Below are 16,447 nucleotides of genomic sequence, written 5' to 3' on the forward strand. Positions count from 1 at the left end.
CCTTAATTCTCCAGTTAGCACTTGTCAAAACAGCTTTAGAAAACATTAGTGTACAAATATAACACAGGCTTCAAACTTTTGCTTATGAACCACCTAAGAGAATTTACAAAATCATGTGCTCTCTCACACATCTTTGGTTGACATCTAAAATTTTTCATCATAAATTTAGAGAGTGGCAAAGTGTATCATGAACATTGAAATTTTAAAATAAAACCATTACATCATCTTTTCAATGTCCAAAGGAATAGTAATTTCATATCCATCATCATTTGTTTTTAAAACACATGAATAAGGCCTTCTTTAGAAGTCGAAAAGTTTATGCCATTTCTTTTTCTCCTTCAACTTACATTCTACTCACCTCATGAAATTTCACCATATCCTAATATGTTTTTATGCTTAAAAGACATTTATTTCTTGATCATCTATCATATTTCTCTGCAACAAAATATTTGTAGATTGAATTTTAATTTTTTTAAACTTCAATTTTTTGGTACACAAGTGAGCAAAACAAACTAACTATATAATGAATTTTGGTGAATGCTTATAAACAACAAAAAATTTAACACATCTCTTGACATAAGTTTTCCCCATTTACCTAATGTATCCATGTATGACTATTACTTACTGCTTGAATGAGACAGCATCAATTCTATCCCTATTTTCACTTGTATTGACGTAAGCACTGAGAAACTTTGTTCACTTGAGTAAGTATATGGGAATGGAAAAAGCTAGGTATAGCAATATCACCCAATTCTTTAAACTCATTCCAAGTTAGATGCCAAAAATTACATAGAAAACTATCATACAAATTATTTGTAGTGATCTATCCACTGACAACTTCACTAGTTCCTCCTTTAAAATTTCTGAAAACAAAGAATTGTTTTCAACCTGACTTTTAAAAGAATATATTGACCTGGAGCAGTTACTGTCTGTGGCTAAGGTTTCTACTACAGATGCTAATATAAGGAAAAACATAGAAAGAATTTTTGCAACTCAAAATAACTTGTAAACAGTGTAGAGGCTGTTTTACTCCAAAAGAGAATCTAAAATCTGAGATAAAAGGAAAAGAATTTATTACGCAGCCATCATAGCCATTCACTTTCACAATGTCTGGGAAATAAACCAAAAAAGCAATATGAAGATTTACCAAATCCATATTTGTTTTGTTCTCATTTAGAAGCATCTTGCCTTACCTGAAATAACCCTTAAAGGATTAGCAAAATGGAAACAGTATTAATTTAACGTAAAATATTTTTTATAAAATACTTTCATTTCATCATGTGTTTTATATATTTTTGCTGTACCTTGGACCTGCAGATATAACTTATTCAATATGCAGAAAATGTGCTATTGACCATGTAATCTAATTAGTAAAGACAATCCTCACAGTCAAATCAATCACCTAAATAAAATTCACTTTGAGAAAAAGTTGACAATTTTCAATTCAAATAAATGTGTTAGTATATGAATTTGATGTAAATTTTCTAAAAACTGAGAAATAGATCACAAAATGTATCTCCTAAGCTCAATTATTAAAACCAATCAAGATTAAAATGATGTAAGAACTAATAGAATTAGTTTATACATTTTTATAAGGTCATAAAACCAGGAATAAATCTATATGGGTTCTGTCATCACTTAATTCATAAAAGTAAAACATAATCAATAAATATTATTTATGAATTAGAATATGATTTTTTTAAAGCACAGTATTCCTTTAATAAGTATGTCCATGTGTACACTGAAATTTGGTTTTCAGCTTTCAGGAATAACTAAATAAAAATCACGTATAAAAATTCTGTAACAGCTCTAACCAGTTTTTTTTTTGAAGTAGTAATAAAAACTTTTCCCATATATTTAATGAAGAATAAAAGTATATGCTGCTAAAAATAGATCAGTCCAGCAGCTAACACATAATTTTATTTTTTGTTAATAAGAAGCACAAAGTATCAAACATGTTAAAAGATAAAATGAGGTCAGGATGGGAGTATTTATATACTTCTTGACAGAATTTGATAAAATAAGTATATCAGACAGGATAGGCTAGGTCATGCTGCAGTAACAAACAACGAAATGGTATGACTCAAAACAACAAAGGCTTCTTTCTAACCTAAGCTACATGCACACTGTGGCTGGCAGAACAGATCTGCTCCTCACAATCACTCAAGGGCCCAGGCTGACAGAGCAATGATCCCCTGTACCAGAGGGAAAGGAGAGCTCTAGAGGTTTCATATGGGTGAAGGCAATACTTCTGTTCATAACTCACTGGCCAGAAATAGTCCTACGGCCTTACCCAATTCCACGATTGCCATGAAATGAACTCCAGCCTTATGCCTGAAAAGGGAGGGAATGGGAACTATTTGGTGATCTGTGATTTTTACAATACGTTTTAAATTTTATTGAACAACACATACCAAATCTAAAATAAAATTACATATGACTTTTTTTGCAGATTATTCTGTGTAATGGGAAAAAATATGAGGGTCTCTTAAAATAATCCATTTTATATTTAAAAGAATCAACATCACTAACCTCCACTCCTTCAGCCATTCAAAGTCACTTTTCTTTCCAGATAATGACACATCTTACAGATAAGTGTTGAGAATAGCTGAAAAAAATTGCTTATGTTTAAATATGTGAAAAAATTTAGGGTTCAATATTTTCTTCAATGCTGGTTTTGCTTTGCTCTCACCAGACTCTCCTTCAATAATAATGCACTTCTTAACCACAGAGATAAAAGAGACGTGATGATTAAAAAAGATGTGATGAAAACTACTATCACTCCCACCATTCACACTCACACAGTATATCTGATTTCAGAAAGTCACAACAAATATCCAATTACCATATTTCTAACAGCCTTACTTCACCCTTACCTTGGATATATGTAAGATGGGAAAAGACAGGAAGCCTAAGAAGTGTTTACAATGCCTTGATTAATCATTAAAGGAAGCTTCTCCCAAAACATGTTGAATTGTCCCTTTGTTTGTCATCCTAGAGGGTTTTACACCCTAGGTGAGGGATATATCTTTCTTTTGTAAAGTTAGAAAAGAACTATTGTAAATGCAGAAGGAAAGAAGAACTTACACAACACTAGGAAAAAGTATAAGGGCTCTATAAATTAATTTACTTCAAGGAGTAGGTATCCACCTGCCCCGTGGACTATTCCACACAATAAGAACTTGAATTGATGTGAGCTTTAATTCCTGCTCAAATAGCAAGAAACATTTGCCGCTGAGTATGATGAAGAATGAATTTGCTTACAGCAGAGGCTTTCCATTTTACCGCAACCCAGAGTGAGCAGTATATTTTACATCATGATCCAATACACATATACATATTGCTTCATGAAACAATAATTACCCTCACTACATGTGATGCACTCTGATACTTCCTATTCTAATGTCTTTTAATGCTGTTCAAGACCCACTAAATTGATTTCACAACCAACTAATGATTCATAACCCACAATTTTAAAACACTGGGCTATAGAAAATAGAAATATATAAGGCAATCTCTGACTATAACAAGTGTCCTTAAGGAAGCTTTAGCTTGGAGGTACAAGTGGGTAAGCCAAGGTCTGGAAGTTAATATCCACAGGAGGTTAAATTTTATTCTGTTACATTAGTTTGCCCACCGTAATATTTAAACTTCCCCATTGGTCAGTAACAGTTTTTATAGGCCAATATCATAGACTTGCTGTTTCCAGCTCTGTGGTAGACAGGAATATGTCCCCCAAGGTTATCAGTCCTAATCCCTGGAACTTGTAAATCCCACTATATATGGGAAAAGGGCCCTGGCAGATATGAATAAATTAAGAATCTTGAGATGGGGAGATTATCCGGGATTATCCTGTGGGCCCTAAACGCAATTACACATAACCCTATAAGAGGAAGGCAGTAGGAGATCTGATACACATCGAGGAGAAGGTGATGTAAAGAGGAGGCAGAGAGATATTTGAAGATTCTGGCCTTGAAGATTGGAATAATGTGGCCATAAGTCAGTGAATGCCCGCAACCACCAGAAGCTGGAAGAGTCAAAGAAATTATTCTACCCCAGAGCCTCTGGAAGGAGTGTGGCCTTGCCAACACCTTGATTTTGGCCCATTGATACTGATTTTGGACTTCCGGTCTCCAGAACTGTGAGACAACAAAGTTCTGATGTTTTAAGCCACCAAGTTTGTGGTATTTTGTTACAGCAGGCTCCGAAACTAGTATGAGCCCTATGAAATTGACTTAGTAAGAGACAGGTGCAAAGTGCCCCATAGTACACAGCCATCTGTAACTCTCTATGCCTTGCTATATTTTAAGAAAGAGTTATGGTAGCTTACAGAGATTCACAAAACATCCTGATAACAAAAATAATAAATACGCGAAAAGGGAAAAACCAAAGATATATATGCAAAACAGAGCCAACAACAAGGTTTATATTTGTTTATGCAAATACACATATAATAGTTCCTGCCATGAATCCACAGCAAATTTGGCTTTAAACTTTCTAACAGCCAGTATTCAAAGGAAGCCTCCTTGTTTATGTGATTCAGTGGTTATTAGATAAAAACAAGCCAAGACAAGGTGAAATTCCTACCCAGGATATTTCTTTTGGACTGAGCTATGCATGCTATACTCATTACACCCTGTGTCAACTTCTTAAGCCAGACCCAAGTTAACAAGGCTACTAATTATATCATAGGTTGATAACATGTCAAAACTTAACTTGATAAAAACAAATTCTATAGCATATATTGATAAGATATCAAAACCTAAGTTAATAAAACAAAATTCTATAGGAAGGAAGAGGGTGTCAATAGAATACCCTCTAGGAATATAGCTCGGGGTACATTTTAGAGTATTTATGACAGGCCTTGAATAATGCTCAGAAAATAAGAAGTGTTCTCAGCTGAACTATTAAATATTCAACAAATGCTTCAGCCAATGCCTATATGGCTTGCTTGAGAGCAGATCTCTTACGGAGTAAAATACAGTGTTTCTACTGTCAAGCGGGGTCTAGATAACTACTGAGGAGTCAGATAAATATCCCATCCCTATTCCCTGAAGAAGCTTCCAAGGCCAGCTGGGTAGAGAAACACAGAGCGCTCCAAATAGTTCCCCTAATCCAGCAAAGGGGTATCGAGAATGGCCTCCGGGAAGCGATACTAATTGACTGTTGGAGATGAGTAAATCGGTGGGAGGGAGGGGATTGGCACCCCTGATGGGTCAGAAGGCTCTTCAGCCCCTAAAGTCAAGCAATGCGCTTGGAGCACGTCAAGGCCTAAGCTGGATGAAAAGAGAAAGAAATCACACAGAAAGAAAGTGGAAGGAGGAAAAGAAAAAAAAAAATGCATTTCATTCTCCACCACATGGCACACGCATAAACATTGCTTCAGAGGTTGGGGGTCGGGGGTCAGCACTATAGCCATTTCCAACAAAATAGAGTTAGCGAACCCTGCAGGACGTTCATGAAAGCAGACCTCTCGCCCCTGAACCTGCGTTCCGTCAGTCCTCCGCTCACTTGGAGGCGCTCGTCTCACTGCGCAGGCGCCAGGTCAGACGTTAGGAGTTCCGGGTCTCTCACTAAGACTCCACCCTAGCCGCCAAACTGCCGTTTCTCTACTGCTCTCCGCTGAAGTCTCCGGGTGGAACTGTGGGGCGGGCCTTCCGGGAAAGGGGCGCGCGGCAGAGGAGGCTCGCGAGTAGGTAAGTCTGTAGGTGACTGTTAGGGGGGCTTGTAGTGAGTTATGGGCAATGGCTGCAGAGACCCTGCGGAGGTCTCCAACCTTGTAGAGTCGCCAGGAATAGGACGAGTCAATTTCATTAAGCAGCTCGGAGGTTTCACAGGTCTCCCCCAGACAACTTGGCCTTTTCCTGCATAACCTGGGAGATGTACCAAACGAAGGACGCTAGCCTAGTTTCCTCTCCGGCGCAGTTACTCTCTTCCTGTTTAGGCAGCATTCAAGGCTCAGTTTCTCTGCTCATCGGTTGGCCTTAGCTTTGTGGGGCTGGGGATGCAGATTAGTTGTTACCAGCTTCAGAAAAGTATGATTGAATGATATTTAAGAAAAATATTAGCGAAATGCCCTACCGATTCAAACGTCGGTTGACTTGACACTGTTGCTTCCATCACAGGCAGGCGTGATCCAGGCAGTTGGAGGAGGCTGGGGATGTGCTTGTTGAACTGAGTAAAGCTTGACATGCATTCAGAGCCGCTCGTGTCTCTGCGACCCAGTAAAATAATCGGTACTGGGCTTTAAAAGAAAAAAGCACTGTGTCTAGATTGTTTTTCTGTGAAACACGTGTGCACATTGTGTGAGTTCCTTGAGGCCTGATAACTATGACTATTAGGGCAGGCCCTGGGCCATGAGTTTTGCACGTCAGCCTCACAATGCAGTGAGATAGTACAACTGTCCTGTAGTAGAGGAGAAAACGAAGGCAAAGAATACATACTACTGCAAACACGATATGTCCATTAAAGTGCAGAGGCAAGATTCCAACCAGCTTTTCTACTCCAGAGCTGGCGCTCTACACTAACCCGTGGTTTTTGAGAAACCTCCCTCCCCAGCAGAATTTACACACACACACACACATTTCAGCATTCACTTTTAAAGTTCCCCCCGGGGATTCACCACACTGAGGGTTACCCAGGTTAAGAACTCCTGCACATCATCTGCACTTTTCAAAGAAAAAAGGCAAACCTAATCCAAAGCTAGTTACTGTATAAACCTGACCTTTTAAATGCATTAGACCTATCAGAAAGATCAGAGAAACTTACCCTTTTATGCTAAAGTAAAGAGATGGATATTTTCTCCTATGGGCTTAACATGTTTTGCTCCGGCACATTTCAGTAATTTGTTTTTGCTTAGCATTTTCAAGTCCAGGTAATTTTTCTTCATGATACTGTTTTCTTTAGTTCACATTTAAAGAAAATTTGATAGTTTAAGTGACTATTCTCTACCCCTTAGAATAGCTTCATGTGAATAAAAATCTAATTTTTTTGCCTTTTACCTTAATGTCTTTCACATGGTCATCATGGTTTTTTTAAGATAAAGTTGAAAGTTTCTGTAAAGGGGCATACCAGGATCCTGAAAAATCCTAGATAAGGCTTTCCAATCTTTAAAAAAATTTAAAGCTAATAGAGTGGCAGTTTGCCAGTCTCAGGACCAATATTTATGGACAGCAGAACTTGTGAGCTGTTTTAGTCTATGTAACAGAAAGGTTTACCAAGCTCCTATGCAGTACTTCATCAGAAACATACAGGTCTGTGCTCTGTAGGAGACTACAAAGCAGTAATTGGTAATTGTCATAGCCATTTTCAGTTTGCTTCTATTTAGCAAGTGTTTCTTTGTTTCTAGTAAAGGATTCAGGTTTGGAGAGGCTTATTCTCTTTCTCCATCATAAAAGTTTTAGGGGCTTCTCTGGTGGCGCAGTGGTTGAGAATCTGCCTGCCAGTGCAGGGAACACGGGTTCGAGCCCTGGTCTGGGAAGATCCCACATGCCGCGGAGCAACTAGGCCCGTGAGCCACAATTACTGAGCCTGCGCGTCTGGAGCCTGTGCTCCGCAACAAGAGAGTCCGCGATAGTGAGAGGCCCGTGCACCGCGATGAAGAGTGGCCCCCGCTTGCCGCAACTGGACAAAGCCCTTGCACAGAAACGAAGTCCCAACACAGCCATAAATAAATAAATAAATTAAATTAAAAAAAAAAAAGTTTTAGGACTTGGATTTTGTGATATGACCATTTCCATTGGATTCTAATGAGACCTTATTATTTATGAGCTATGTGTCCCAGTACTTTGCTACATTCCATGGTGGGCATGGAGATAACTTAGCATCCTGTGAAGGCTTCCATGACCACTGTCCTAGTGAGTTCCTCCCTCCTTACTACCTGTCAGGTTACCAAGCTGCTGGTCCCCTCATCTATGTTTCTCTGGCTGTCAGTGTCTATAAGTGAGGATACCATTCCAGGGAGGTGCAGGTTCAACTACATGGAGTATGCATGTGCTTTTTTGCATGATTAAATGAGGACAAGGAATAAATAAATGTGTCTGTATAGAACGTATGAACACCAAGCATGTTTAGGTTTTTTCTTTAGTTTACCATTGATTCAGTGCCACTGTCTTATTTCTCACATAGTCCTTCAAGCTTTGTTTTCCGAAAAGGAAACTCATATTTAGAGAGGATAGGTAATTGTTCAAAATAACCCAGTTGATAAGTGGCAGAGCCAGTACTCAAACCTAGGCCTCAGGATTCCATGCTGCCTCTTCATTTAAAAATAAAATGATTTGGGGTTCAGAACATATTTTCGTGAAAATTTTGTAGCAAATTGATAGTTCCTAGACCACCTTACAAATAACTGATTGTGGAAATATTGTGCAATGGCAACAGAAATCTGTTCTGATGCCATAATGGTAATTAAGCAAAACAAAGAAAAGTTGATTAAGAAACCTTTTGTTTTTAAGTTTTTTTGTCTGATGTTTGGAAAAAAGATAACCGTAAAGGTGCGAGGAAGACAAAAGATAATGCATGCAAAGAAACTTTTTGTAGCTTCTGAAGGCAACTTAGGGTAATTTGCAAGGCCTTTAGAGGTTTATAGCACTGACTGTTTTCTCTTTATACGTTAACTGTTAATGACTTTTTTTCTCATTGATGAAATTATAAACCTCTAACAACCCCAATCCATCCCCATCCACATAATGGAGCAAGAGTTGGGAGACAAAGGAATCCTAGAACTGAGTGCTGAAAGGAAAAGGAAAGAGTAAGGCTTGCACAGATCCCAGGTTGGAGGGGAAGCTGCAAGAGACCTCGGACAGTTCTCCCATTGCTGGCCTTCAGGTGGCACTATTGGCCCAAGATTGCTCGGTTGGTGTTCAGAAGGTAAATGGTTTGAGACTGACATTCTGAAATTGGTTTGAGGTCATCCTCTGCTCTTCCAATGGATCTTGGAATGGACATGAAAAATTCTTTAATTTAAATACTGGATATTTAAATTGCCAGAGCAGTTTTGAAATTTACTTGGCAGCATTCCTGTTTAGGAGGGTTTTTTAATATATTTCTTCTATTGGTTTTTCAAGATAGGTTTATGCCTTTATTCTATTTGGAGATCAACTCCTTTTCATCCCAGCTGAACTGTCCCCCAGGATACTGTCTTAGTCAGCGAAAACTCTCATCTCACTATAAAAATTTCATGTAAATTAGCATATTCTGCTAACAGGTACCCTTACATTTGAACTAGAATGGAATGAGGGTTATTCCACCAGCAACATTCTTTGTTTTTTTGGTTTTTTTCAGATAAGGAACTCTCAAATGCTTTTTTTTAAATTGAAGTATAGTTGGTGTACAATATTATATGTTACAAGTGTACCATATAGTGATTCACAATTTTTAAAGGTAATACTCCATTTACAGTTATTACAAAATATTGGCTATAGTACCTGTGAACGTTCTTGATTTTTATGTATCACCTATATAATTTTCGATATATAGTACCTATAATTTCTGCATATTACAGAAATCATTCTTATACTATTCCAACATTCTATGCCTCCGAAGAAAAAGTTACTGTTTTCAGCTAATAAGAATTTAGCTAATTTTCATGAAAGCAGAATATATAAAATGGAAGATAAGGCAAGTAACATCACAATTCATAAATGCCTTTTGTTCAGGAATAAAATGAATCTTTTGAGCTGTTGAGTTAATTCCTATAAGACTACTATCTTTGTTTTTCCCAGCTGGCTCTCAGTCTCTAGGCGGAATTCAATCCAGCAACCTGGAGGCTAAATGACCTCATAACTCATTAGCTGTTCTCAGAGCCATCTGGAGCCCTTGAGGAGAACAGCGTTCAAAGGGCTGATAATAAAGACAACAGCATAATTATTTCTCCACCATGATTAAACCTTTAGGTGGCAAGCAGTCAGCATATTTATTATGCAGATTGCTGAGGTAGGTGTTTTCTGAAGGTATAATAACAATGCTGTGGTAGGTTAACTTTTTCCCTGTCCTCATCTAGCCCACAAATAGGTAAGCTGACTCTCAGTAAATAGCCTACTGAGTCATAAAATCGTTCATTGTAAAAGAGGCAGTACAGCTGGGGAGTAATAGTGTGTGATCACCAAATGTAAAAGATGCAAAAAATGTAAAACATGCAAAGGAAATAGCCACTTGGACTGTGGATATTTCTCAACGCCGAGGCACGTCCTGCCAAAGATGTGAACTGATTCATGTGTGGCTTGCTGTGTTTTCACTTTGTAAAATGTTCCTTAGATAATCTGGGAATTTCTTGCACTAACCTGTTTATCTTTCTTCTCATTTTCTATAGAGACTCTTGCTCCTTGCTGCGCAAGAAATGTCTTCACTTTCAGAATATGCCTTGCGCATGAGTCGTCTGAGCGCCCGGCTGTTCGGTGAAGTTGCCAGGCCCACTGATTCCAAATCCGTGAAGGTGGTGAAGCTGTTCAGTGAGCAGCCTTTGGCCAAGAGGAAGGAGACTTATGACTGGTATCCTAATCACAACACTTATTTTGCACTCATGGGGATACTACGTTTTCTTGGACTCTACAGGTAATGACAAAAAAAACCACGCACACGAAGAGTAACCTATAAGAAATTTGTTGAGTAGATCAGAAAAGGAAAAAATTAGCCTTTCTATCTTTATAGTTTTGTGGTTCTTATAATAGTGCCCAGGTAGTTCAAAAGGTACAGTTGTGGGAGGGGAAAGCTTTCAAAATATCTATAATGAGTATACTTTAAAAAAAAAAAAAAAAGGAAGCATGCACTTATTGGAAGACATAATTTAATTGTCTAAAATGTGACTAACGTTGACTAGATACTGAGCTATAGTGAGATGTTAAATTAGTCATTAATCTAAGAGCACTCAATGGATGCAGAGGAAAACTGGTCCAAACACTGAGCAGATTCTTGTTGGTCAGATGAAAAGAGTCCCTGCCCTGTGGCTGATCTGCTTCCTAACTGGTGAGGGGGAGCCTCCTTCCTTTCCTGATGGCAGTTTTGTAGGATTTCTTATTTCCTTTCACCCTCTTCGGACATTTTTAGTTGGCACCCTTTTTGCTATACTAATTTGGTCTAAATAAGCTGTAGTTTACCTTTAAGAGTAATATGTAATCAATATTATAATAGGATAATAATATGTAATAGTAAGAGTAGCAGGCTCTTTCCACCATGCATTTGTATGTTTGTGTATGTGTCAGAAGTGGGTGCTTAAGATGATATACTGCTCTAGAAAGAAAAAAGATCAAATACCCATGTGACCATTTTCTTTAAAAAAATGTCATAGTTACCAAACAAATACATGCTCATTATAAAAGAATTTAAACAGTACATAATTGTATAAAGTTAAAATGCCTACTTTTTTTTTCAATTTAACAAGTTTCAATTGGACTTGTCTTAGGGCAACAATACAAAAATTAATTTGGGACTGTTTGCGCTAATATAATAAAATTAATAGTTCATTCCAGATAACTAAATATTGGTACATTCGTTTATCCAACAGATTTTTTTTTTTTTAAAGTACCTTCCATGTACAGGCACTTAAGATGGGCACAAGGGGAACAGCAATGAACAAAACAGAATAGATTTTCTTAGTTAATATATTACTAGAGATGCTAGTCCATGACGTATTTTGAATTTCTGGAATTGCTTTTGGGATTATCTCCCTTGCCATTAGTCTCGGCTCAAAAAATAAAAATTAATTTTATTCTTACCCCAAATAAAATATTGGAAGGCAGATGTCCTGAGTAGAAAATCATAACCCATAACCAAATTAAATACATTCAGTTATTTTAATTTACTTTTTTGCTGCTACTCTCCATTTGTTTGAAAAATAAAGCCTTGACTATCTTTGGGGACAGAGAAAAAATACTTAACATTTAGTTATCCATGGAAAAGCACAATTATTTTCATATTTAGCCACTAGTTATGGTAAATGGTGCCTCTAACACAAGGCCTCCTGGGAAGTCAGGCAGGATGAAACTAGACAGTCTTCAATAAAGAAAATCTTACTCAAAGACCTACAAAACAGGGAGGGAAGCAGGTTCTCAAAAACAGTGACTCATTCAGTCAAGCAGGTGCTTGGGCTGGTTCATCAACAGAGACAAAGACCCCTGCCTTTGTCGCTTGCTCTCTGGAGGAGGTTGTTAGGAAAGGTTGGGGGCGGGGGTAGGGAAGGAGGAGGGGGAAACATATTAAATAAGTAAATTATGTGGTGTGTTACAAAGTTGAATGTGCTACAGGGAAGAAAAACAGTAGAGCCTGCTGAGCAGGATCAAGAGTGCTGACCGGGCACTCAGTGGGCGGGGAGAGGACAGGTCACAGTATCAAACAGGACAGTCAGGGTTAGCCTCATTGAGAAGATGAGACTTAGGCAGAGACTCGAGGGTGGTGAGTGAGCCAGGTGGGACCCAGGGAAGAGCTTGCAAGGCAGAGACAAGAGCAGAGCAAAGGCCTTGAGGTGGAATGTTCCTCGTCTGTTCCAGGGGCTGCACAGGCTGAGGGGAGAACAGTGGGACAGGAGGTGGATTGTGAAGGGGGCTGGGTAAAACGGGGGGCGGTTTGCCGGGTTGTAAACAGAGGAATGACACCATCTGACATATTTCAGAAGAATTACTCTGGCTGTGTTTTTGAGAATGACTTATTTGGGGGGCAATCATAGCTGATCCCTAAGAGGTCTGTTGTATCTATCATGTTCATGGAATGAAACATCATACCCTATAAAACTGATCTATTTTAAAACAGCCTAGGGGGAATTCCCTGGCAGTGTAGTGGTTAAGACTCTGAGCTTTCACTGCTAAGGGCCCGGGTTCAATGCGGTTGGGGAACTAAGATCCCACAGACCACATGGCACAGCCAAAATAAAAAAATAAAAAATAAAGTAAAACAGCCTAGGGAGTTAAAAATTGGGCCCAGCAAACCCCTCTCTTACATTTAATTGGTACGCCATTATCCACACTTCTACAGGTGAGGAGACCAAGGGGCAGGGAGGGAAGATTCCTTATCCAAGGTCACTCAGCTACTGAATGGTGGAGCTATGATTTGAACCCAGGGTCAAATGGGTTGCACAGCTTACATATTTAAACACTATACTGTTTGAGGCCCTCCATATCCGCAGGTTGCATATCTGCAGATTCAACCGACCACGGATCAAAAATACTAAAAACAAAAAATTCCAGAAAGTTCCAAAAAGCAAAACTTGAATTTGCCACGCACCTGGCAACTATTTATATAGCATTTACATTGTATTAGGTGTTACAAGTAATGTAGAGACGATTTAAAATATTCAGGAGGATGTGTGTAGAATACGCAAATACTATGCTGTTTTATATAAGGGACTTGAGCATCAGTGGATTTCGGTATCTGGGGGTGGGGGGAGCGGTCCTAGAGCCAGTCCTCCAAGAACACTGACCGTATTTGATCTTAGAATGCAGATATTTTTATACAGTACAGGCAGTCTTCATTCATATGTACAGACAGTCCTGGCCGCCTTGACCCCTGCAGGATCTGTCTGTTGATCCGGCTTCCTTCTGCCCGAGACTTTCCCCGGCGGCCTTTTTGTGTGAATCATCCACTGCCGTCAGGGCAGCTTCCTCCAGACCTTTCCCCTTTGTAGTAGGTGCTGATCCCTGGGCCTCTCGGGGTCTCGTGTAGCTGTTGAAGCTTATACCCACTCTCTGCCCCCTTCAGTGTTTAGTCTTAGTGTTACAGGGAAATTTGGGGCAATTATTAGTGTTGTATCCTGGTTACCTAGGTTTACATGGGCGGGCTTGGTAATTAAGCTGTTGGTAGCATCGTTTCTGTGAGGGAAAAGTGACCTAGAAATGAACTTTGGGAACGCAGCCCATCTGTATGTCAGGGGTTCCCTGTCCTTTCTGTCCACCACTCTGAGCACGCGCCCTGTAGAAGTCAAAGCTTGATAACCAGAACCACCTAAGAGAACGTTCTAGATTGGTGTACTTCTCCAGTCTGATAAAAATACTGGCTAATTTTTTTTCCTTTCTCTTTTCAGAGATGAGCATCAGGACTTTAAGGATGAGCAACTGCGTCTGAAGAAGCTTCGTGGAAAGGGGAAACCAAGGAAAGGAGAAGGGAAAAGAGCAGCAAAAAGGAAATAGTGTTGGTCCATCAGGAGAGGACTTCTCCCTCAGCAACCGAGAGCAGGAGGAAGTGTATTTATTGTCCCTCCACATATTGGAGGAGTATAAGCTTCCTAAGTTGAAGATTATTCAGAGGAATACAGTCATCTCCGTGCTGAAGTCTAATGCAGTTGAATTGTGACTGGTTTCTTGAACACATTTTAATTCTGCAACATTGTTTACCTTGGTTCTGCAATCTGAGGTTTACCTTATTCCCCAAAGAAATGAGTGCATGATTACTGTTGAATGACTTGTTTGGGAGGGGATGGGATGTTGGCGGAGTGGAGGGGAAACTCATTAAATGAACACCCTCATTACTCCCTTCTTGCTTCCCCACTTAGCCAGCCCTAAGCTCTTTCATCTCTCTGGCTGTTCAGCCACTGTCTCCACCACCAAGCTCACAAACTTTATGTGCCTCTCCACCTACTCCTTTGAGAATATCTGTTAAGATAAATTTGTGGGATAAAAGGCTGCGTCTGTTAAGAGAGTATTGGGTACCTGCTGTATACAGGCTACCAGAGCCCAGGTAATACAATGGTTTGCAACAAACAGTCCCTACCTCGTGGAACTTTCAGTCCTGAGGGAGAGCCTAATATTACACAATTACATAAATACAATTGTATTACATGCTACAGAGGAAAAATCCAGACCAGACATCTGTGAGAGTGTGGATGGATCGATGGATCGATCTACAAAGATAGCAAGAGGCCCAAACCTCATTAGGTATTTTAAAGAAGGCGTCCCTGAAGAGATTTAAGCGGGGCTCTGAAGAATAAATTAGAGTTAGGCAGAAGAAAAATGGTGGAAAAGCGTTTGAGGCACAGAGAACACCGTTTGCAAAGCCCTAAGGTAAGAAGAAATTGTCCCGTTCAAGGAATTGGAAAAAAAGACCACTAACTAGTATGGCTTAGTCATGATGAAATAGACAAAGGCCAGACTGTGAAGGGCTTTGCAAGTTCTGTGAAAAAGGTTGGACTTAACCAACTTAACCAGAGATCAAAGTGTGTAAGACGTTATTTCTATGAGAGGTGAGTTGTATACAGTTGAGGAGCTCGATGCTCATTGTATTATATTCTAGCAGTGAGTTTCCAATGAGGTTGCAAGGGCTTCTCTGATTTTTTTTTTTTTTTTCCCAAGAAGTCTGAAGATCTCTAGCACCATCTAGGAAATTTTTTAAGTACTTTCTTTTTATTGTGGTAAAATCATAAAATTTACCATCTTAACTATTTTTAAGTGTACAGTACAGAAGTGCTAACTACATGCACATTGTTGTGCCAAATAAAGTACCTTTAACCTCGTTTCTACCTCTCTCAGGAAAAGAGAGCACAGCACACAGGCGGGAGCACGTGCAGCAACTACTCCAGCTATAGTTTTCTTTCCCTGCAACACTGGAAGTATTGGCAATAACTGCCCTGTGAATAATTCCTGAACTAGTAGGAATCCTGCTGCATATGCTTAGATAAATGATATTTTTAAAGAGGCCTAATCCAGATGGTATAGCTAGGGCCTATATTACAGTTGGTAAAAATAAAAACTAACTAAAAATGGGTAATTCCATCTGATAGATGTGAATTCCAGCAGAAGGCTGAGAATCCATTTAGAACTCTTTCCTGAGCACCTGCCACATGCCTGGCACATGCTAATTTTAGAGGACACAGATAAATAGCCTTAGTCCTTAAGATTGTGTGAATGAGCATGTGTGTGTTGTAAAGTATTGACAAGATCTTGGGGATTTGCTCAGACAAGTGCAGATGCACTATTGGCCAGTGCAGCTGAGCCTGGTGGGTGGATGGGCCCCAGGACACTGGGCTGAGAAACAGGCTTGTAGCCTGGATCCAGTGTAGCTAAATGGATGTTCTGAATCATGCCATCTCCACCTTTTGGAGAAAGACTAACTGTAAGAGGAACTTAGGAGCATTAGGTTGATACTTTAAAGAGGGTAACTGCTTTAGATCCCAACAGCTACCCTGAGTCAGAAAACAAGCCAAGAATCTGTGTGTTGGTTCTCTCATGGGCCCTGAGCCTCCAAGGAGCCTCAGCACTGTTTGATAGGGAAGCTGTAGACAACTCAGCAGCAGGTTAGTGTGGCGCTGCTCCATGCTGAAAATCGGAAACTAAAGCTAAAATGCATTTGTACATCAGCTGTACCCTAAAACCAACTGATACAGTAAACACTGTGCAACTCAGAACAGCCTGTGCTGAACAGTGGACCAGATGGAAAGTAGAGGATGAGAGGGACGAGTCAATTCTTTTTTTTTTTTTTTAACATCTTTATTGGAGTATAATCGCTTTACAGTGGTGTGTTAGTTTCT

The 16,447-nt window shown here is 39.3% G+C and overlaps 1 protein-coding gene across 2 annotated transcripts; it reads left to right on the top strand.

Moving 5' to 3' along the window:
• Positions 1-5,612: 5,612 nt before the first annotated feature.
• Positions 5,613-15,363, top strand: MRPS33 (mitochondrial ribosomal protein S33). 2 transcript variants are annotated; one of them, XM_036864437.1, is made up of 4 exons: positions 5,619-5,696; positions 8,698-8,868; positions 10,310-10,551; positions 14,009-15,363. In XM_036864437.1, exons 3-4 carry the CDS (start codon positions 10,337-10,339, stop codon positions 14,112-14,114), a joined length of 321 nt encoding a protein of 106 aa, XP_036720332.1. In that variant the 5' UTR covers positions 5,619-5,696; positions 8,698-8,868; positions 10,310-10,336; the 3' UTR covers positions 14,115-15,363. The 2 variants fall into 2 exon arrangements, with proteins under 2 accessions (XP_036720331.1, XP_036720332.1); XM_036864436.1 differs by lacking the exon at positions 8,698-8,868 and having other exon boundaries at positions 5,613-5,696.
• The last annotated feature ends 1,084 nt before the right edge of the window (positions 15,364-16,447 follow it).

The sequence above is a fragment of the Balaenoptera musculus genome, chromosome 9 (assembly GCF_009873245.2).
Source record: "Balaenoptera musculus isolate JJ_BM4_2016_0621 chromosome 9, mBalMus1.pri.v3, whole genome shotgun sequence".
NCBI classification, from domain to species: Eukaryota; Metazoa; Chordata; class Mammalia; order Artiodactyla; family Balaenopteridae; genus Balaenoptera; species Balaenoptera musculus.